This window comes from Impatiens glandulifera, chromosome 3, assembly GCF_907164915.1.
Source record: "Impatiens glandulifera chromosome 3, dImpGla2.1, whole genome shotgun sequence".
NCBI lineage: Eukaryota > Viridiplantae > Streptophyta > Magnoliopsida > Ericales > Balsaminaceae > Impatiens > Impatiens glandulifera.
In genome coordinates this window covers 6,778,374-6,799,008 of record NC_061864.1, presented here as the reverse complement: position 1 = coordinate 6,799,008, position 20,635 = coordinate 6,778,374, and the positions used below count along the sequence as shown (strand labels likewise).

Genomic DNA, 20,635 nt, shown 5'->3' with positions numbered 1-20,635 from the left:
AATTATAAAAAGTAAAAAAAAAATACTGTTTTATGGTTTCGCATAAGATTTTTTTTTAAACAATTAAATTATTGTTTAGTTCTTGAACTAAAAACATTAATGATCAATTGTAACTAACATGTATTGTATTTTCTTTATATACACAAATGAAGTTTTATATTACAATTCATATTATAGTGTATTTCTTCTACTTAATTAATTTGATATAAATATTTATTTTCTTAATCACAATCATATTATAATTTCAATCATAATCAAATTATGTTTATATCATTATAATTTTCTACAATCAATAACAAATGAATAATTTTCTAAAAAGAAAAACTAACCAAGTGTTAAAAAAAAAAGCTTATAAATATGAGTCGTATTTAAAAATTAAGCATACATACACTTGGTCTTCTTCTTGTTCTAGAATATTGTTGGAGAAATGCAGAACTTTCATCAAGAAATGGGTAATCAAGAAGACGCTAATGAGTTCGGCGCCATAAATGGCATCGCTACCTTGAACTTGAGAAACACTCTCACAGACACCACCTCCGCCGACCACCGCCCTCCCCTGTCCCACCATTGCTCTGCCTGCGGTTGTTTTATCAAGAAGCGTTCGCACTCTTCTTCCCTACTTTCACCCAGTCCAAAGAAAAAACTACTTTTCTCCCCCTCTGCCGCCTCTAACGACGGCAACGTCTGCGAATTCGCGAAATCTCCAATCGCAGGGAATTCGCTCCACCGCTGGAACTCCGATTCCATTATCTCCTCTGAATTTGGACCAAAGGCCGGAGAAATCTTGACAACTTCATCGCCGGCGAGGGCATTCTCGTCTCTCCCTCCTCTTCCGCGGCCTCTCGTCCGATCCGTGTCTGACCCACCTCCATTAGGTTTACTGGATACCTCGCAGTTTCCAATTTCAGGAGAAATTGGACCCAGTTCGATCGTTAGGGTTGAAAACCCTAGTTACAACAAGATGAAGAAGATGAAAGAACAGCTGAAAGAGATGATCCAGTACTGGGAAGATATCGATGATGAGGATGATGATGAAGAAGAAGAAAATGGGGGCTCAATAGAAATGAGGAATTGTGAGAAAGAAGATGAAAAGGTGATTGAAAGACACGAAGGAGAAGAAGAAGAAACAGAGACCATAAGTGTTGAAAGACATGGAAATTCATTGATCATTCAATTGAATTGTTCTTGCGGAAAAGGGTCTCAAATTCTACTTTCTGGTAAAAATTGTTATCACAAGCTCCTCTAGAGATCAAATTCTTCAAACATATATTTTTTGTTTTTTTCTTTCTCGGGCACTCTCTTGTTTTTGCCCTCATGTACATTGTTTTGTTTGTTTGTTTGTTTGATGAAAATACATTGTTGGATTCTTTAGATTCTTGAGTATTGGTTTGCATTTTATCTTCTCCGATTTTAATGTGCCACGACAATAAAATACTCATTAGAAAGATAGTAGAAGATGATGAACATTGATCTTTAATGAATGTACTTTTGTAAAGAAATTATTTTCATTTAATGTGATGCTTGTAAATATTAATAAATTATGTATAATTGTTATTTTGAAAAAATAAATAACATTATAATTAATTTTTTATTAAATAAAGCTATCAATCAGCCTCTAATTATTTGTAAGAGAGTTAGTGTCAAATGGCAAAGGTCTTCTCATGGAATTATTTGTTAAGATAAAGAACGATTGTATTATTATCTACCGTGCACATAAGCAAAGTTTTAGATGAGTATTTGAAAATGTTATACTTATTTCATATTTACAAATTGAGTAAATGTAAATTAAAAATTATATTTAATTATCTGACATAGTCATACTTCCCTTGCAAATCTTTCGCTACTTAGGAGTTATAATTTTGAATAGTCAATGGAATGGTGATATATATATAGAAGTGAACAACACATTACTACTAGAGATCGGGCGTTTGATGATGAGTTCTTCTTCTTCTTCATCGGATAAAGTTGGCTCCAACGAGGACCTGTTGTTACAAATTCTACTGCGTTTGCCTATAAAGTCTCTTCTGCGATTCAAGTCAGTCTCCAAACAATGGCTATCTCTCATCTCAGATCCGCGTTTTGCCCGCCGCTGGCGACCCACATCATCACCACCTTCGGGCTTGTTTTACCACTGGTTTTCAACCGCATATGTATGTGATCTCCCACATATTGATTTCATCCCTTTAGACAACAACAATATTAACATGATGAATTTTTCTTCTTCTTCTTCTTCTACTACAACGACATATCCTCCAAATCTCGAATTCTTCCCTTATCTATATGACATCACTTTCATGAATTCCAACAACGGTCTCATTTGCTGTGTAGTTCACAGAAGATTAAACCCAAGAGCTTCCTATTATCATGTCATAAATCCATCCACAAGACAATTCACTACTCTGCCTCAACCATCTCTATCTAATCTTCATCTCGATGGATTGACGATGGCTTTTGATCCTTCCAAATCGCCTCACTATAAATTGGTCAGCGTCCGTAGTAAAATCGACGAGGAATATTGCTCAGCTCCTCCTACCCATTATCAACTCGAGATCTACTCATCGGAAACACGATCATGGAACGCCTCAATTGTTACAATCACCGTGCCCAAGAGACACATTATCAGTTTCCACCGGGGTGTCAACTGGAATGGCGCGATAGTGTGGTTCGCCGTCTCCGGGGAATCTCTCTTCTTCCAGGTTGTATATATATATATATTCATAAATCATTTTGAATAATTATTTATCACTATTTATTTATTTATTTATTTATTAAATTTAGTTGGCACCATACTTTAATTTTTATTCATTTGACAACCAATAACACTAATAATATTATCTCGTAATGTCTATTACAATCAGGATATTTTAATTTAAATAACAATTATTTCAAAGGGAGTCAGTCATAATTGACTATTAATTATCTGCCTAGCTAGCTAGCTAGCTAGTAAAAATAAAGAACATGTTTTATTATTAAAAATATACATAAGTGTCTAAAATGAACAACTTTTCATTAGTCAACTTGTCTAGAAGAATTAAGAGTAACAATTTCAAAGTAGATCTCATGCTGCATGATATATACTTGATGAGTTTTATTATTATTATTTTAATTTATGAGGGATTATATATAGTCATTATTAATATTACTCATTTTATTTATTTAATATACATGATCAATTGATCAAGCAGATAGGAGATGGCATTTAATTAATTAATTAATTAATTAATAAATTTCATATATTTTGACCCAGGTGGACGAAGAGCGAATCGGTACCATCCCGGAACTAACATTTGAGGAGGGATTCTGGTACAACAGGGTGTTCTGCGTGGGGGAATCAAACGGGCATCTATATCTGGTCGAAACTTACAAGGCAACAACGAAGGTAAAAGTGTATGAGATGGAAAGTGATTTCTCGTCAGGATGGGTGATGAAATACAATATCGATCTTTTTGAGGTGGGAAAGGCGTTCCCTCTGATGTTGAAGAGGTTGCCGGGAAGGACTAATTCGCCTTACACATTCGATGTTATCTCTCTGGTGTGGAGGGATGAGAAGTTAATTAGCAAGACGACGACGTCGCCGGCGCCGTTTCTGGTGGTGAGTATACCGGGGAAGATGATAAGGTTCAATCTTGAGGAGGAAGAGAGTTTCATGGAGATATGTGATGTTGATATCAAGTATTATGAACGAGATGAGCGATCTCATCACTACATTGAATCTCTTTTTACTACTTCCCCATGATTTCTTTTTGTTTGTTTAAATAATCAGGTTCAAACTCAATAACAATTAATATTACGAAAACATTCATTTTATTTTACAATCATGAAGTATTAAGTTGAATATTAATTAATGGGTCAATCTCTTAATTTCTCTGCTTGCTTGCTTTAAGTTCGATACAAAAACCCATTATTTGAAAATGAGAGATATCATCAACGAGTACCACCACCTGCTCCTAGTCTATGGCCTTGGCCACGAAAGACAACTCCATTATTATTATTAGCTTGATTGGGCTGAGCCACGCCATCTTGGTCTTCTTCTGGCGAGCCCATTGATCTTCCCCCATCCAAACGTCGGCCTCTGCCTTTAAAAGCAGAAGAAGTCCGACTACTACTCGCCGCAGGACTATTCATTTGAGTTCCTTTTCCCCAATAGGCCACCAGTTTGTGACTAGAAAATTAAACAGTCAAGGATTATACTATATTATAATAATTAATTTGATTAAATAATAAAATAATAATTAATATAGTTAAAAGGATACACCCAAAAAGGAGTCTTTAAAATGTTTCTTCCAGTTGAAAGAGGATAAAGAACTGTCAAGAAATAATAGAGATGGCCTGCCGCCATTCCAATTAGGTCTGGTTTTAAGGGACTTCCAAGAATCAGATCTATTGCAATCATGTACCAAGGCAAATAAAATCCCTGCAAATAATAATAATAATAAGACATGAGTTTAAGATCAGAAGATGATGATAATGAATTGAATACCTTGAGTTCGAAAAGGCCATAGATATTGACACGGGCATTGGGGAACTCTCGACTCCAGTTGTAGACGATCATGAAAACCAAGGAGCCACCCATGAACGGCGACCACAAGAAAGGAATGATGGAGATTGCCTATATATATTCAACAATTATTAATTAATTAATTAATTAATTAATTAATTATAAGGAGAGATGAGAGTGATTGATTAACCAGAAGTGAAAAGGCTCCAAAGATAAACATCCATAGGAAATCTGCACTTCTCTTGTCATATGTACTCTTTTCCAACTGGACACCGTGCCTTAAACTGATCATCAAATAATTAAAACAACAGACAATTAATTAAAGGAAGAGGAAGAGGAAGAACTTACACTAACAGAACGCGGAAGGCAAAGGTAAGGGAAAAGGGTGCCAGGAAGAAGAAATTGGTGATTAGTCTCCAGACCTGAAAACGCTTTATGACGTCTTTGTAGGATAGAGCAATTATTTCATAATCGTAAAGACCCACTTCATACGTTGCCGATAACACAAAACAGGTCAAAACGTACGTTTTCGACACCGGAGGAAGATCATTGTAGTATCTTCAAAAACAAACAAACAAATCAGTATCAATTCATCATCATTTGGATAAAGAAGAGTTTAAATTGAGATAGCTTACTGCATGGGACTTGACATCTTTGTTTGATCTCTCTGTCTACTGATTACAGGCTGCAGGCTGGTGTGGAATGGTTTGTTTAAATGGAGAAGAAGTATAAAATGACCCTCATACTTTGGGAAAACGAACAAATAACAGACTCAAATAAAAATCTGTTTTTCATTATTATAAGTTGAGAGTGCCGACTAAAATAACTTCCTTTTTTTCAATATTATTTATTTGTTTGAAAGAAAAATTATTTTATTTAGGTTGAATTATTAAAAAAAAACAAATTAATGAGCTAGGGTAGGTCTTAATTGGACTTTTAGCACCAACGGTACTGGCGTACTTTGACCTCTTCTATTTTTTTTTCTTTTCTTTTTTTTAGAAAAGAAAACCCATTAAATCAAACACACAGGCTATCAAAATTTACTAAAATATTTTTTTTTGGGAACATTTATCATAAATTACTTTTATATTACTTTGCCTGTACTATTTTATTGGAAGTAAATTCAAAATATGTTATTTTTATTTATGCACAAATAATATATTGTTTAATAAAAAAAGAAAAAATAAAGTATATGGCCAAATAGCTGTCATGATGGGAAAGGGAAATTGAAACACTAGTGGGAAGACTTGACTAGTGCTAGTCAACGTTAAAACTTTATTTTTATTTTTATTTTGGAGGCAGTTCTTACAATTTAATAATATTTTATTTACAATTATGATCAGAATCAAATTAAAACTGAGTTAAATTCACGTCAAATTTAAGATATTTAGATAAAACAAAATCCCTTTTGTCATTTTTGATATTTGTATTTCTTCTTTCATCTCATTATTAACATGAATACATTTATGAGGTTTATTTATAAAAATTTAAATATAATAAAAAAAATATTTTATATATTTTATTATTATTATTAATTAAATTAATTTATTTATTAACTAAAATACTATAATATATATTTAAAAAACAAATTATTTTATTATTATATATTAATATTTTTATTAAGAAAAATAAATTTTATCTTTTTTATTTTTACCCATTCTTTATCATTTTTTCAGTCAATAAAATGATATCAAGTCATTTTCTTCTTCTTCGTTCCCTCTTTCAAATTTTTTCTCCTATTACTACTCTTTTATTATCTTAAAATCAGAATAAACTCACCCTAATTTTGACAAGAATGCACAATTAGTAATTACCAAGTATTAACCATTTCTGCAAATCTTCTTGTTCATGTTTATTTGAAGCATAAATAGAAACAATGAGATTATGTGCGGCGTCCAGTCTAGTTTTATTCTATCCTCTCGTCTTACTTTCTTTATCGATCATGGATACATGAAACAATATCGATCAGTGCCTGACTACTTTAGAGAATCAACTCTATGTTACTATGTATCTAAATAAAGTATAATTCTAAGTGTCGGGTCCAGTTGCAAACAAGCTAACCAGACCTCGTAGTACTTGCGCAGACAATTGGTGAGCTTGAAACAACTCACCATCCAGGTTCCACACGCTTTCCTTCCCGATCGATGTAAATGTAAAAGCCTTAGTCTGTTGCATTTTCCAGACAACACATCATCAGACCAATTTATATCGGGTTTCCTTTTTTTATATGATGAAAACTTACTTTATGATGCTCAACAAATTCGAAATCCAAAGGGCTTCCACCATTTCTAGCGAGCTGAGTCAAGTGCCTGCATGCCAATAATAAACACATCTAATTTCAGTAGACAGACATATAGAGAGTGATCTCAATTCTCAACTCAAGTAAATTAATTACCATACCAAAGATACAATGCATGAGGACAGTCTTTTATCATGATGAGATGTAGGAATCCATCAGAGAGATGGGCATCAGCCACAAGACCATTAGGGGCTCTTTCATTTCGGCAAGAGATTATAGCACCGCCAATGCTCAGGTACCGCCCTCTTGTCTTTACCCATCTTGTTTCATCCATATCATCATCTTGCAATGAAACCTTCGTTGGTATCTGTAGTGTACAATTTGGTTTCGTGTTGCAAACCTTGCAGTTTACACAGCAAATTGCCTTTTCTGATGGTTTCCATTTTCCCCATATTGTTCTATTTCTATTATCAGACACTGTATCTGAACTACTTTTGTTATCTGTAGTAGATTCCAGGTATCTTATTTCAGCCTCATAAGACCTGTAGAAATCAATACATAACATATAACAAAAACACTTTTGAGAATCCGAAGCAAGATTGGTAGGCATCAAGACAGAAGCAAATCTTCCCTCAAAAGAGGGATACCTGTGATTGAGGAACACCAGAGTTCCCGCATAATCATACCGCTTGGGTCCCATCCAACGATACTTCTCACTCTCAGTAATTACATCACCATAAAATCCATATCTAACCAAATTATACACATACAATTATTTAGTTAGCATATAAATAAAAAGGTTTAAATGGCCATTGTCAACAAAAATAAGCTAAGATAAATTACCCACAAAAAGAGGCTGCATATCGCACAAAGGGAACAGTCTTTGACGTTGACATCATTTTCCACCTAACAATTTGGGCAATATCAAGTTGTACCCTTTTGCCAAGAACAATATGCAAAGCAGATGTCATTGGATCACGAGCTCCAGTGGTGCTGCAAAAAGTTGAATAATGTCGTGTATAGAAATTTTAGGGAAAAAAGCGTAGGCTCAAGAAGAATTCAGTGACGGCTGCAAAAAGTTGAATAGTGTCTAACAGTTACCATATTACAATCGCATCTGTGGATCCCGCGGGGATGAGTCCAAGCCTAAACCATTCATTTGGAAGAATAAATGCAGACCCCTCTGCTGAAAGCATTGAAACCACCCATAAAAAATCACATGTCAAGTTTATTTGATTTTTCTTATATTTGGGTGAAAATGTATAGGTGTGGGTTCAGTTGGACTTCTTCCAATTTCAACATACTCTTAAGTGTAGTAGAAATTGAGATTGGATCTCAATTCCAATACCAATTCTTCCCTTAAACGAACATAGTCATTGAATGTGTTTTGATTGTCTTTGTATGGATGTAATGGATTTGATTTGGACATACTTATAAGGACGTGATGTATCAGACATTCTAGGATTTGGGGTGGGGTTTAGGGTTGTTTTCTATAGGACCTCATATATGGGATCTTGTTATTGTCTGTATAAATGGCCTTTTGTCATTGTGCATAAACGACAGGATTTTAACGCCTAGGCTCATGACTTCAGACGAATAATTCTGAAATAATTTGTTTCTTTAAAAAAAACTTAAGAGGAATTGGATAAGCTTACCAGAATTGCAGCCACGGCCATCTTCATTTCCTGCACTGGATAAGACAGAGATGAGCACAATAGCAATATACTCTTATATTGTACTCTGTTGTCTCCTTCTATGAGATCATTACTCCCACATAAGCATCCCAATTTATAAGATCACTTGGGTCAGTTAAATCACTTTTCAACCAATTGCAATAAAATTTATTCTTTCATAACCAATCAACAACATCAATACTTGTTCGCAATAAAGTAAAATGACCATTGAGAAAATATAATTCTTAAAATACGAAATCTGATTAGATTATGAGGATCTGATTTATTTAGAATTTTCCATGCTTCATATTATGTAGCATATAATGAAATTCAAATGAAGTCTACTATGGTGTTTGAATACACAGCAATACCTGCAGTTGTAGTTGATTCAGTGATACATGGACCTAAGAGAAGAGGAGAACTGTCTTCGGCATGATCAGAAGGCTCCTCTACAGTTTGTTCACGAGACTGATTAACCATAAGACTGATCCCTTTCTCGGTAGCAGGATGAATATCAGATGGAGCTGGCGGTAAAGGTACTTTAAGTCTTGATGCAAGAAGACCATTAAGGATCTCATTGAAAAAACCATCACCACCCTACAAGAAAACTGAATGGCATAAAGACTAATTGGAATGAATTCAAGACTGTGGAATGACCATTGCAATAGTGTGCCAAAAATGACCACATTGCAAACTAGCCATCACAATTTCATCTATTTTGCCCATTTTTAGCCCCATTTGAAAAACTTATTATATTTGTTTCTGGATTCGTTTTCAGAGACAAAGGTAATTTTTTTAATCAATCTCTAAATAAATTTAGTTTTCAAAGTTTCTCTATTTTTGGAAATGGATCATTTTCAAATACAAAAACAATAAGTGTTTCCAAAAGGGTCTGTATCATCACTTACAACTGCTACGACACCATCGTATGAATTCAGCTCCTTATTTGTAATAGATAACATCATATCATATGCTTCTCCAGCTCTCTCTGTCACTATCACCTTATCAACAAACAAAAAATGAAACAATGTTAGAGAGGGCATCACACGTTGTAAAAGCTATATACCAAATCATATATATAATGGAGCACTGTTTTTTAAAGAAGAATCTCTTTTCATTGATCCATTTAATCGCGTTGATCACAACCAAATGGTGAAACCCATCCAAAAAAACAGTCCAGTTCTAGTTATGACATGAATTATCATAAATTATCAAGAAACAACTCAAATCATTAACAAAAAGATCACCAACAATTGTGATCACTAAAGTCAATCTAAACAACTCATAACCACAATAAACCTTCACTTGCCACCACAATACAATGATAATTTGGAATCAATTGCAATGGATTCTCTCTTGATTGAATTAAAAGTTCTCAAATGTGTCAATAACATCTATAATTGAGAGAAAAACAAAGGATATTTCCATATCACGATTCAATTATAATGAAATGAAACTCATTCCTATATAGAAAATTCACATAAAAGGGAAAATCAAAAGAACCATGAAATAGATACCTAACAAAAAGCTCTACCTTGGTTTGTATTCTTGCATGTGAAAATATAGGAGCGACTAATTCCCAATGCTTACATCCATTACCCTTTCCGCTCTTTGGATGGACAAAAACCTAGCCAACAAAACAAAGTCTGGAAAAATGTTGCTGCCACTTATTTAGATTTTGAACTTAAATAAGTGAAAAGTCATTTTAACAATGCTTATGAACGAAAAAAAACATGATCTCTTAGGGAATCTACCAGAAGATTCTTGGGTCGGCCCATCTCCCGGTTAAGAGAATTATTGATCTGATTTACCCACATTTGGCAGACTTGCAAATCTTCACTGCCAAAAGTGAAGACAGATGGGATCCAGATAGAAGGTTGGCTGTTGGACCTCTGGACAACATGCACACTAAAGCGGTACATCTGCAGCATGCACAAAGGATCAAATCTTAATAAGAGAAGAATCTAATTAAGTTCCAACAAAGATGGAGGATTTGAAGATGCATCTTACACCAGATGAATGACCCAAGAGAAATTCTTTTGCATCTGCAAGAACAGATACATGAACAGGGCCCCAGTTTATTAACTCAGCAGCATAGATGTTGGAGAATTCTACATCAGTTTCACGTTTAGAAACAAGTTGTATACCCAGACAAGACAATTCTTCCTGCTGCCATAACAAAATGCATACAAAAGTAAGAACGTCCCCGTAAGCAGATCTTGCTTATCAGAAGATAAATAAACATGGATTCTCACTTTAGTAACAGTAAGAGAACAATCTTTCTGTAATCAGAGTCAAACCAACGTTCCAAAGTAATAAAGAAGTGAAAACACACCCTAATTCTCAATTAACTCAATTATCTTGAGCAGAAAAACTCAAAATATATCAAAATGACATGTTTAAACGAGATCACCACTGGTCACAGGTGGGTCATAAAACAATGAAGAGTTCTTACATTGCATATGGATTCAATTACTTGCCAATGCATCCCAACAGAAGTAAGGGAGAGAAACACCCCTCCGACGCCATCCAGTATAAGATTCGAACTCATTATTAGGCTTTCTCTTCCATTCAATTCAGTAGCTGGAGAATCATCGATTCCTTCCATTTTCCCAGAAAACCGACACAACTATCTCCGACCAAAGTTATTTCCTTAGTATCCCGATTTCTACGGACACGAATTCCCAGTTTTTACCTACAGATTGCAGAAGATAGTGTGATAAAACAAAATTGTGAAGTGCTGAGATCTGTATTGACTAGAAACAAGGTATCGTGGTTTCCGGCCATGAGCCAGTCACAAGCGAAGGACCGAGGAGAGCAAGAAAACTCGGATTTATTATTATTATTATTTTGTATAATAATTTTATTTAAAATAACTTTATAGTTTAGAACATAATATTTGGGCTTGTTCGGTTTGTACAACATGTTATTTTAACTGTAGTTTTGAAAGTCGATTCGATCCTAACTTAGTGAAAGTCCTGAATCAATCACTATGTTACTCGTTCAATTGGTTGGTTAATTGTGAATTTTATATAATAATAAAATAATACAAAAATAGTAAAAAATTATCAAATTATTTATAAATAATAGTCAAAATAGGGACCGAAATTCAAAATATTATTTCGCAATTATACTGTATTCATTGTTTTTATTAGAGACAACACAATTAAAATAAACACAAATTCTTAAATCATGAATTAACACAATTAAAATAATTATTAACTACTAATTATTCGCAAAACGTTAACACTATTCATCAAAAATCAGTCGCACCAAAATCATCATCAACGTCATCCGTCACTATACGAAATATGAACCTCAAAATAATATCAAACTATGTCATCAACTCTATGAAGTATGGACTTCAAAATAAACCAAATTTTAACAAAAATGATGACAATAACTTAAAAAAATTTAAAAAAAATAAAAAAAAACTTAACTAGATTATGAGGGACAATATTTTAAATCAAACTACAATCTCTGATTTTTTGAGAAACATACTTTTATCTTATCTAGAAAGTAAACTATGTTTAAGCTATGATTTATAAAAATGAAATCAGTTGGTTCAAGTATAAGGTGGAGCTTGAGGTGAATAAAAAGTTTGTCATTTTCAGTGTCTATAACTAAAATAGGCAAAACCAATGAGAACAAAAAAAAGTGGAGAGAAAAATGAGAAAATGATATTTAAAAAATAAAATAAGTGATTTTTTTTTTTAAATATGATAAATCCGTTGAGTTAACTCGGGAGGTCGAATTTCCGGTTCAACTAGCCTGGTTTGACGACCGGTTCACTGAGTTTACGGATGAACCTTAGGCCAAGTTTCAAAATAATTGAGTTATTTGAAAGTATCCCCTGATAACTAAAATCAAACCAAATTTATGTTATTTGAATTTTAATAATTATTAGATTATTTCAAATAAAATTTTATATAAATATATAATGAAAAATGACATGGAGCGAATGATCTAGCGATGCCTACGTGGGCTGGGCTAACAGGTAGATTATTCTCTCCTCTTATTAATTATTTTATCTCTCCTCTATTAATTATTTTCTCTCTCTTCTTATTAAATAATTTATATCATATAATTACAGCGATTGGCCTAGCGAGTCTACGTGGCAAGGTGAAATTAAAAAAAAAATCGTGAAAAAATATTAATAAGTCAATAGAAAAAAATAATAAAAAAAAGAAAAAAGAAACCATAAAAAATAAATAAATAATATTTGTAATAAATGAATTGAAAAGTCATAAAAATAAAATAAAAATAAAAGAGATAAAATCATAATTCAGTGATATTAATTAAGGTTTAGGATTTAGGGTTTAAAATTTAGAATTTAGGATTTAGAGTTTAGGATTTAAGTTTTAGGATTTAAAGTTTAGGGTTTAGAGTTTAAGGTTTAAGTTTAGAGTTTATTTAAACATATTATTAAAATATTTAATGTGAGAATTTGTTGTAAAATGAGAGATAATAAATATTAAAGAAATGAGTAAAATAATAATTGTGAGAATAGGGATAAATGAGATAAATTAATTTGTAGAGATAGAGAGAGAAATTATTTAATAAGAGGAGATAGAAATTGATTAATAAGAAGAGAGAGAATATTCTATTTTTATTTATTTATTTATTATTCCACATGTCCGTTACTTAGATATCGCTCTCCCAGTCGTATCATTCCTCATATATAATAGTGTTATATATTATTACAAATAAATTATACTTTAATTAATAAATTATATGTATTATTAATAAATAAATTATTCAAAATTAAACCTAAATAACTTGAACCTAAAAAAGTACATATACGTTTAAGCTTTTCAAATAAATAGAAATTAAAAACATAAACCCTAAATATAAAAACCACACTAACTAAAGATAAATGAAAAAAAAAAAACATTTAATAAAGTACTTTTGTCTCAAAATCCAGTTGGATCGTAGAGAATAGAATATCGGAGAGTCAGAAGATTATGCGTCATTAGGGTAAGACACTTTACTAGTTTTTGTTATTTTTATTAATGTTTGGTTTTTATTATTTGGATAATAATTATTATTTAGGATTTGTTATATAAATTATTTGCGTTTTTTTATAACTTATGAATATTTTGTATCTCTTAAGTTGTGTTTATTTATGTAATGTCTAAATAATATTTTATAATAAATAACTATTTAAAAAAAAAAAGTAAAATTAAGGTAGCACTAAGAGTTAATTAGTACATATCTCAATCTTAAAAAAAATAGTAATTTTTATTATTTTTTTGTATAATATTTAAAATAAAAAGTATAATTTTAAATGTATTAAATTTTGTACAGTCTAATTTAAAATATATTAAACACAACACAAATGAGTCACACGCCTAGGCATAGATGGGCTAATGCCCAACTCAATCTACCAATGAGTATAATTTGCATTTCACAATATGCAGCAATGACTTGATTTCCTTCTTACAAAAGGCACCTTGTCAGATCTATGGAGGCCAATAAATTTGCAAACTCTAATTTCAACGTTTAATAATTCTTATATTTTGATTATAACATTTTTTATTCATTATGAGTTTGTTGGAGTACTTGTTCACTTTCTGTGTCAATGTACTAAATACAATAAAGTTTTAGGTGAATTCAATACTATTAATATTTCAAGTGTTTGTTGAAACTCTATTTAAGAACTTTAATTAAATGTCTTGTTACTAAAAAAAAAAAAAAAAAAAAAAAGTATGCAACAAACTTATTCACCTAACAAAAATTTAAAAATAAAAAATTTAAAAAAAAAATATATTCTAAAAAATAGACTCTTAAAAATAATAACATTCTTATTCGCAAATCAAATTTTGAGGTAAAAAAATCCAACCAACTAAAAACGATTACACTCAAAGCCACAAGTAGAAATGCAATGGGACAAATCGTGGAAGAAAATGTGTTTATCATATACGTCCCATTCTATTTCAGAGAATTCCCGCGAAGCACCGTTATACCATATTATCTAAAAAAAATATTATAAAATTATATAATCGGATATTTTAATATTAATAATATATTGAAAATTTATATTATTATAAAGAAATAAACTTAAAATTTCTTATAAAATATGAAAAATAAATAAATATATAAAAAAATATTATATTCAATTATATTAATTAGTGTTTGGGATAAGATGAAAATGAAGTCAGGAATAGAGACACAAATACCTTTCAATTCATAACGGGACAGTACAGATAAATAAAAAAAATAAAAAAAAAAAAATAATAAAAAAATTCCCTAGACAATCCTGACCAAACATTAATGAAAAAATAATCTGATTATAGAATACTCCAAATCCAACACCTAGCCACAAGCCCAATGACAAAAGCTAGATAGATATATAACCAAAAAGACATTCATTATGAACAAAAAAATATATAAAACCATTAACATTGTGAGCAAAATGAGAATTGACTAGAATTCTTAAATCTTGATTAATTTCTTTTTAATTATATATCTCATGAATGACACATTAACACTACATATGAAAAATGAGAGTGTCTATACTCTTGTTGCTTACTTAAAATAATAGAGATATATAAAACATGTTTCACAAAGGATTTTTTCCGTGAAAAGTTAAATCACAAATCTTATCTTAATAATTGTCCTATTTTTGTAAACACTATGTAAAAGATGAGAATATTATATTTCATTTATTGAATGTAGTGTATCTTTAAATAGGTAAAGCATGAGAGCTAAGTATATATATAAATTGGGAAAAGGAGATTGTTTAATTGATTAGTATCTAATTAATACACTTTTCATTCCTATTCTTTTATACTTTGGTAGATAACTAATTTGAATATAATCAAATGTCATGATAATGAAACTCATAATTAGATACACTTGTTGTAAAATGGTTAAATTATACAACAACAAAATCACGTGTTATAAAACCATTTTTTATGTCATACAAATAAAATACTCATTCAAATCTCTTTACAATGAAACTCAATTATATATTCAGAAGTAATTTATTCTATATATACCCAATGAACTAGAAAATAACCCAAGTGATCATTACTCTAATTTTGTGTGACTGGGTTTATTTTTGTAGGACCCTTTCCATTTTAATTTAAAACTTTCTTAGTAAAAATTATATATTGAGAAATTTGTATAAGTGATGTGTGACAGAGTCGTCCAAACTGAGTTGTGTTAGGAGAATTACGAGAGTCTAAAATTTTCACTAAGATCTCTTTTTTGGGTGGGGTGCGATTCACAGTGGTATATATTCTAACTGATGTTAGATGTATGCGCAATGATCTTATCTTAGTTAGTCGATGTTGTCTGTGTCTTAAGGATGTGGAGACGATCCATCGTCTCTCATTACCCTTTTGGAAAACCTCCGCACACGTTAATATTGTATTATTGTGTAATTTTTTTTCCACAAATGTAATATTTTTTTCGTTGTGTGCTTAAACGACTATCCGTTTCATAATAAAATTACATCGGTCATTTAAAAAATAAAAATAAAATAAATAAAAATCATATTTTATAGACAATTTTATGTTCACATAATAATAATCTATTTAGTTAATGTGACACACATTCACCAAATGATTGTTTTTAATGGAAGTAAACCAACTTCTCTAGAACTTCAAACTTAACTATTAACATGTCAATAGTTGAATAATCTTTATATACACATTAAACTCTAATCGAGCTTTAGAGACGATTAAACACAATTTTATGTTTACAGGTGACAAATAATGTACCTCAATTTTGTATGTGGTGGATTATGGATAGTCTTGCAAACATCAAATATATTTATAATAATGACAATTTGTATGCCAAATCTCATTTAATAATGCATCTAAATAGGGTAATATAAAATTGAATTAGTTAGAAACCTGTTTAACAATAACTTTATTTATAAAAATAAAAATTGATATTTTCAAATAAATTTATTATTTACTTTTCTTTTTTTAAATTATCTATGAAATATAAAAAAATGTAAATCGTTTAAACACACTGAAACAAATAATAAATATAATATAATATCGATATTATATCTTACCGATATATTATCTTTATATTTGTAAGATATAATATCGATATTATATTATATTATATTAGTTTTTAATTTAAGGTCTATATAAGAGACATGCACTATGTAATTGAAAAATCATTTTGAATAAAATCTTTTTCTATATTTTTACATGGTATTAGAGCCAAAATTTTGTCCTTGAGCACAAAATATAGTCTTCCGCTACCTCCATCAATAGTTATTTTAAGTCATTGATGGAGGGATCAAATAAAACTCAATTATCTCATTATGTTATTTTATTTTATTATTTTTAGTTTTATTCGCTTCCTCTAGTTCCTTTGGTTTTGAGCAAGTGGTGCCCCTGCCTCCGGATTCGGAACAACTGGTGCATCGGCTTTAGTCGTTTTCACACTTTCCTTTGAAACATCTAGTGTCTCGGCTTCAGCCGCTTCCACACCTTCCTTTGGATTTGGCGCAACTGGAGCTTCTGCTCCTTTCATATCTGGATAATTAACCAAAACAACGACTTCCACAACCTCCATTTCTTCAATAGGATTTGGATCAACCGTCGCTAGTTCTTCGCCATATCCTCCCTTTGGGATGACAACTAATGTATCGTCGTCTCCTTTTGGTGAATCTACTTTCGGATCATTTGCGACCTCACTAGCGTTTGGATCTTCATCTGCTGCTACTTTGACTGAAACACCTTCTTCGCCTTTGACTGCTACACCATCGTTGTTTGAGGTTTCTTCGAGTTCTTTTTGAAGAGTTTCGATCCAATCTCAACATATATCGTTTACCTGCTTCGATTGCAGGGTGTAATAAATATAATCAATATAATATATTGAAAATATAATATAAAGATAATTTATCTGTAAAATATAATATCGATATTATATTATATTATATTAGTTTTTTTATAAGTTTAATTTAATGTCTATATAAGAGACATGTGCATTATGTAATTGAAAAATCATTTTGAATAAAATCTCTTTCTATATTCTTACAACAAAGGCTAACATCATAAAATAAATTGAAAAAACAATAATAAAGAAAAAATATCACAAAGACACAACAAAAAAGATTAATGTGAACAAACATTTTTAAGAATGGAGATGAGTTCTCCAACCCAACAAAAAAGATTAATGTGAACAAACATTTTTAAGAATGGAGATGAGTTCTCCAACCGACTCAATAAATTCATTATTATAATTAAATAACTAATTAATAAGGTAAGTAAATGAATTAATTAGCTTAATATATATCATAGATTACGATCGATTTGGCAGGTGAGGTTTCACTGTCAATAAGATATGTAAAGATGGTGGTGTAAAATGTAAATCACTAACATCCAAACAAGTCCTAATCAATTCAATATTAATTAGAGTTGAAATTTGAACTAAAATTCCTCAGCAAAAACTTAAATACAAATCTAGTCCCAACTGATCCCATATGACCACATACATTTATTATTAATTTTTTATTTTTTATTTTTTAAACAAATCCCACATTTATACATACTATATCTTCAGTCAATTACCACCGTTGGATAAAAAAGATGAAGGAAAATTGAAAGCCAAGATCAACTACCAATAACCACCATTAACGGCTGGATTATTGGAGCAATTAATATTTGTTTTTATTCATTTTCTTTTTGCCGTTGGATAACGACATATAAATTATATTTTAGACTCTCTCTACCGACACTTTTCATGTCTTATAACTTTAAATCAATGATTTAGGTATATGAATATGACCCATAATTTTAAACTAGATAACCCACAAATTATGGACGTTTGATATATATACTTTATGTAATAATATATATAAGATTAAAATAAATGTTACCTATACACAATGAGTAGTTCAGACTTCAGTGACAAAGCATCTTTTTTCTTACAAATTACAAAGACCTTGTAAACACCACATTATATTATTAATAAAAAACAACATTTTTCTTCTTATATTTTTGCTTCAGGACATCTTTAATCAATCAGTTTTATATGGTTGAAATATGCATTAATTATGAAATGACAATTTTCTAAAATAAGAAAAAGAAATGTGCATCCATCGATCTATAGTAGTCTATATATCTATAATAAATTGAGCTTATTTAGAAACCTACTGTTTTTTTTTTCTTTCTATAAATATTTAACGTAATTCAATGAAAAATAGTTTCATTTTTTCAAAAACAAAATTATATATGTAAAATAATTGTTTTCAATATAAAATAAATACAATCCAAAAAAATTCCCACGAAATTATTCAAAAGGATTGTTTTCAAAAAATAATAATTAATATTTCTGAATTATATCTAAAAGATTAAATATCTCATTTTTTATTCTCAATAAAAATAATTTTAAGTTGAATATTCTTTACTCAACTTTATTATTGTGGAGCCAGAGGGCATGTTTCACATGTATAAATAGCATAACATTACTTGTAAGTTGCCACAAAAGCAATCACAAAACCTCCATTTTTGTATAAGTTTAGTTTTATTACTGGAAGCTGCAAATGGCTAATTCTTTTAGTATTTGTCACATGATCCTCATCTCATGTCTACTAGCTTTCACTAGTTTCTCTTCCTTATGCCTTTGTTTCAACCCCAAGAACTTCACGAGCTTGTCAACTTCTCCCCTCCATTGGGGCTCAGCCGGTGCCACTTGGTATGGTAGCCCCGATGGAGCCGGAAGTGACGGTATATTAATTAATTTATACACCATTTTTCATCTCGGATCTACCTAAAAAGACAAAAATATCCCGTGATCACCATTTATTTTCCTTTTATCAATTTTATAAGAAAACATCGTTAACACATGCAGGGGGAGCATGCGGGTATGGGGGCGCTGTTTCGCAAAGTCCTTTCGCCTCCATGATAACTGCGACTGGTCCGTCTCTATACAAATCTGGCCAAGAATGTGGAGCTTGTTATATGGTAATTAATTAAAGCTTTGGTAAATACCTTATATGTAGTAAGATTGGTTTGTTTAATTAGTATATATTAAATATATATACTTTTTAGGTCAAATGCACCAAGCTTAACCACATGTCGTGCTCGGGGAGGCCTGTGAGGGTCGTGATAACCGATTCTTGTCCCGGAGGACCCTGTTTGTCTGAAAAAGTTCATTTCGATCTTAGTGGATCTGCCTTTGGTGCAATGGCAAAGACCGGCCAAGAGAAAAAGCTTCGCGATACGGGTATTCTCAAAATAAGATACGCTCGGTGAGATCGAAGATACCCTTTAATTATTGCCCAATAACTATAAGTGTGTGTTAACTAACTGGTTAATTAATTTTTATCGTATATAGGGTTGCATGCGATTACAAGGGTCAGAGAATGGCCTTCCATGTAGATCAAGGTTCAAATTCTAATTACTTTGCAGTGGCGGTGGAATTTGAAGAGGGCGATGGAGATTTGTTACTCGTCGAACTAAGACAATCATCTTCACATAACGAAAAATGGCGGTCCATGCAGCAATCGTGGGGTGCGGTATGGAAGCTTGACGCGGGGTCAGAACTACATGCACCATTCTCAATTCGTCTCACATCTCGGTTCTCTCGTAGTGTCTTGGTGGCCAAGAACGTTATTCCTATCGGATGGCAACCTGGTTTAACTTACCGATCAATTAATTAATTAACTAATTATCTAGATTAATTATAATTATAGATATTATGAATAATAAGTCTGTGAGATCGAGTTTGTTATGGTTGTGGAATGGAATTATCTTATTATATATAGATATAGGGTTTTAATAATGGTAATATATTCAATATATATAATAAGTAGTGAAATACAAATCTTAATATTTATATAAGATAGCCCTTAAACTTTATTATCTAGCAATTTTCTTGCGTCCACAATCCACATGACTAGTTGGCCTGTCAATTTTTGTTTTGGACGCGGGCTGGTGTCTGACCGACCTTTGATAAGTTAATCTCTGTTTTAATTTGTTTATTATCTATTTGTTAAATTTGTAAAAAAATCATAATAAACTATAAAATAATTTGGATATGATTAAAATTCTCAAAACAAAAAATTATAGTATAACTGAATCATAACCAAATAATTTTAATTTTAATTTTTTTTTAATGATGTTATAGTTGTAATAGTGATATAATATATAAACTAGCATTTTTCCCGTGCATTTGCACGAGTATTAATATAAAAATCGTAAAAAAAAATTACGGATAACATTTTTTATTTTATTTTAAACCGTTTTAAGTTTA

General features: G+C 31.0%; 5 protein-coding genes across 7 annotated transcripts; 3 read left to right on the top strand and 2 right to left on the bottom strand.

The window, feature by feature from the left end:
* The first annotated feature begins 426 nt into the window (after window positions 1–426).
* On the top strand, window positions 427–1,258 carry LOC124932894. The gene has a single exon (XM_047473605.1). The coding sequence runs from the start codon at window positions 428–430 to the stop codon at window positions 1,244–1,246; it is 819 nt and encodes a 272-aa protein (XP_047329561.1). The 5' UTR covers window position 427; the 3' UTR covers window positions 1,247–1,258.
* A 676-nt stretch (window positions 1,259–1,934) lies between these two features.
* On the top strand, window positions 1,935–3,736 carry LOC124929606 (F-box protein At5g07610-like). The gene is made up of 2 exons (XM_047470012.1): window positions 1,935–2,696; window positions 3,248–3,736. The coding sequence occupies exons 1-2, from the start codon at window positions 1,935–1,937 to the stop codon at window positions 3,734–3,736; spliced, it is 1,251 nt and encodes a 416-aa protein (XP_047325968.1).
* Window positions 3,737–3,764: 28 nt separating this feature from the next.
* On the bottom strand, window positions 3,765–5,263 carry LOC124931803 (derlin-1-like). The gene is made up of 6 exons (XM_047472364.1): window positions 5,134–5,263; window positions 4,847–5,056; window positions 4,689–4,782; window positions 4,481–4,609; window positions 4,254–4,414; window positions 3,765–4,162 (listed from the first exon to the last, which is right to left on the bottom strand). Exons 1-6 carry the CDS (start codon window positions 5,148–5,150, stop codon window positions 3,925–3,927), a joined length of 849 nt encoding a protein of 282 aa, XP_047328320.1. The 5' UTR covers window positions 5,151–5,263; the 3' UTR covers window positions 3,765–3,924.
* A 1,065-nt stretch (window positions 5,264–6,328) lies between these two features.
* LOC124931917 (ceramide kinase-like) lies at window positions 6,329–11,219 on the bottom strand. 3 transcript variants are annotated; one of them, XM_047472499.1, is made up of 13 exons: window positions 10,866–11,219; window positions 10,421–10,576; window positions 10,165–10,332; window positions 9,945–10,037; window positions 9,319–9,411; window positions 8,782–9,007; window positions 8,393–8,422; window positions 7,839–7,923; window positions 7,581–7,730; window positions 7,385–7,486; window positions 6,899–7,279; window positions 6,741–6,807; window positions 6,329–6,664 (listed from the first exon to the last, which is right to left on the bottom strand). In XM_047472499.1, the coding sequence occupies exons 1-13, from the start codon at window positions 11,016–11,018 to the stop codon at window positions 6,527–6,529; spliced, it is 1,842 nt and encodes a 613-aa protein (XP_047328455.1). In that variant the 5' UTR covers window positions 11,019–11,219; the 3' UTR covers window positions 6,329–6,526. The 3 variants fall into 3 exon arrangements, with proteins under 3 accessions (XP_047328455.1, XP_047328454.1, XP_047328457.1); XM_047472498.1 differs by having other exon boundaries at window positions 10,421–10,579; window positions 10,866–11,218; XM_047472501.1 differs by having other exon boundaries at window positions 7,839–7,920; window positions 10,421–10,579; window positions 10,866–11,218.
* A 7,707-nt stretch (window positions 11,220–18,926) lies between these two features.
* Window positions 18,927–20,077, top strand: LOC124932978 (expansin-B15-like). The gene is made up of 4 exons (XM_047473699.1): window positions 18,927–19,107; window positions 19,232–19,344; window positions 19,432–19,631; window positions 19,718–20,077. Exons 1-4 carry the CDS (start codon window positions 18,951–18,953, stop codon window positions 20,040–20,042), a joined length of 795 nt encoding a protein of 264 aa, XP_047329655.1. The 5' UTR covers window positions 18,927–18,950; the 3' UTR covers window positions 20,043–20,077.
* The last annotated feature ends 558 nt before the right edge of the window (window positions 20,078–20,635 follow it).

What these genes read in the sequence shown, in the direction of transcription:
- LOC124932894 (XM_047473605.1), top strand. Translation starts at nt 428, where the DNA reads ATGCAGAACTTTCATCAAGAAATGGGTAATCAAGAAGACGCTAATGAG.
- LOC124931803 (XM_047472364.1), bottom strand. An exon ending in GCCTTCCGCGTTCTGTTAGT is followed by an intron (nt 4,783 to 4,846) that starts GTAAGTTCTTCC and finishes TTTGATGATCAG; the next exon opens with TTTAAGGCACGGTGTCCAGT. An exon ending in TTAAAGACTCCTTTTTGGGT is followed by an intron (nt 4,163 to 4,253) that starts GTATCCTTTTAA and finishes TTAATTTTCTAG; the next exon opens with TCACAAACTGGTGGCCTATT.
- LOC124931917 (XM_047472498.1), bottom strand. Translation starts at nt 11,018, where the DNA reads ATGGAAGGAATCGATGATTCTCCAGCTACTGAATTGAATGGAAGAGAA. An exon ending in ACAGATGCGATTGTAATATG is followed by an intron (nt 7,731 to 7,838) that starts GTAACTGTTAGA and finishes AACTTTTTGCAG; the next exon opens with CACCACTGGAGCTCGTGATC. An exon ending in AATTTGTTGAGCATCATAAA is followed by an intron (nt 6,665 to 6,740) that starts GTAAGTTTTCAT and finishes AAAATGCAACAG; the next exon opens with ACTAAGGCTTTTACATTTAC.
- LOC124929606 (XM_047470012.1), top strand. Translation starts at nt 1,935, where the DNA reads ATGAGTTCTTCTTCTTCTTCATCGGATAAAGTTGGCTCCAACGAGGAC. An exon ending in GGGAATCTCTCTTCTTCCAG is followed by an intron (nt 2,697 to 3,247) that starts GTTGTATATATA and finishes ATTTTGACCCAG; the next exon opens with GTGGACGAAGAGCGAATCGG.
- LOC124932978 (XM_047473699.1), top strand. Translation starts at nt 18,951, where the DNA reads ATGATCCTCATCTCATGTCTACTAGCTTTCACTAGTTTCTCTTCCTTA. An exon ending in CGATGGAGCCGGAAGTGACG is followed by an intron (nt 19,108 to 19,231) that starts GTATATTAATTA and finishes TAACACATGCAG; the next exon opens with GGGGAGCATGCGGGTATGGG. An exon ending in AATGTGGAGCTTGTTATATG is followed by an intron (nt 19,345 to 19,431) that starts GTAATTAATTAA and finishes TATACTTTTTAG; the next exon opens with GTCAAATGCACCAAGCTTAA.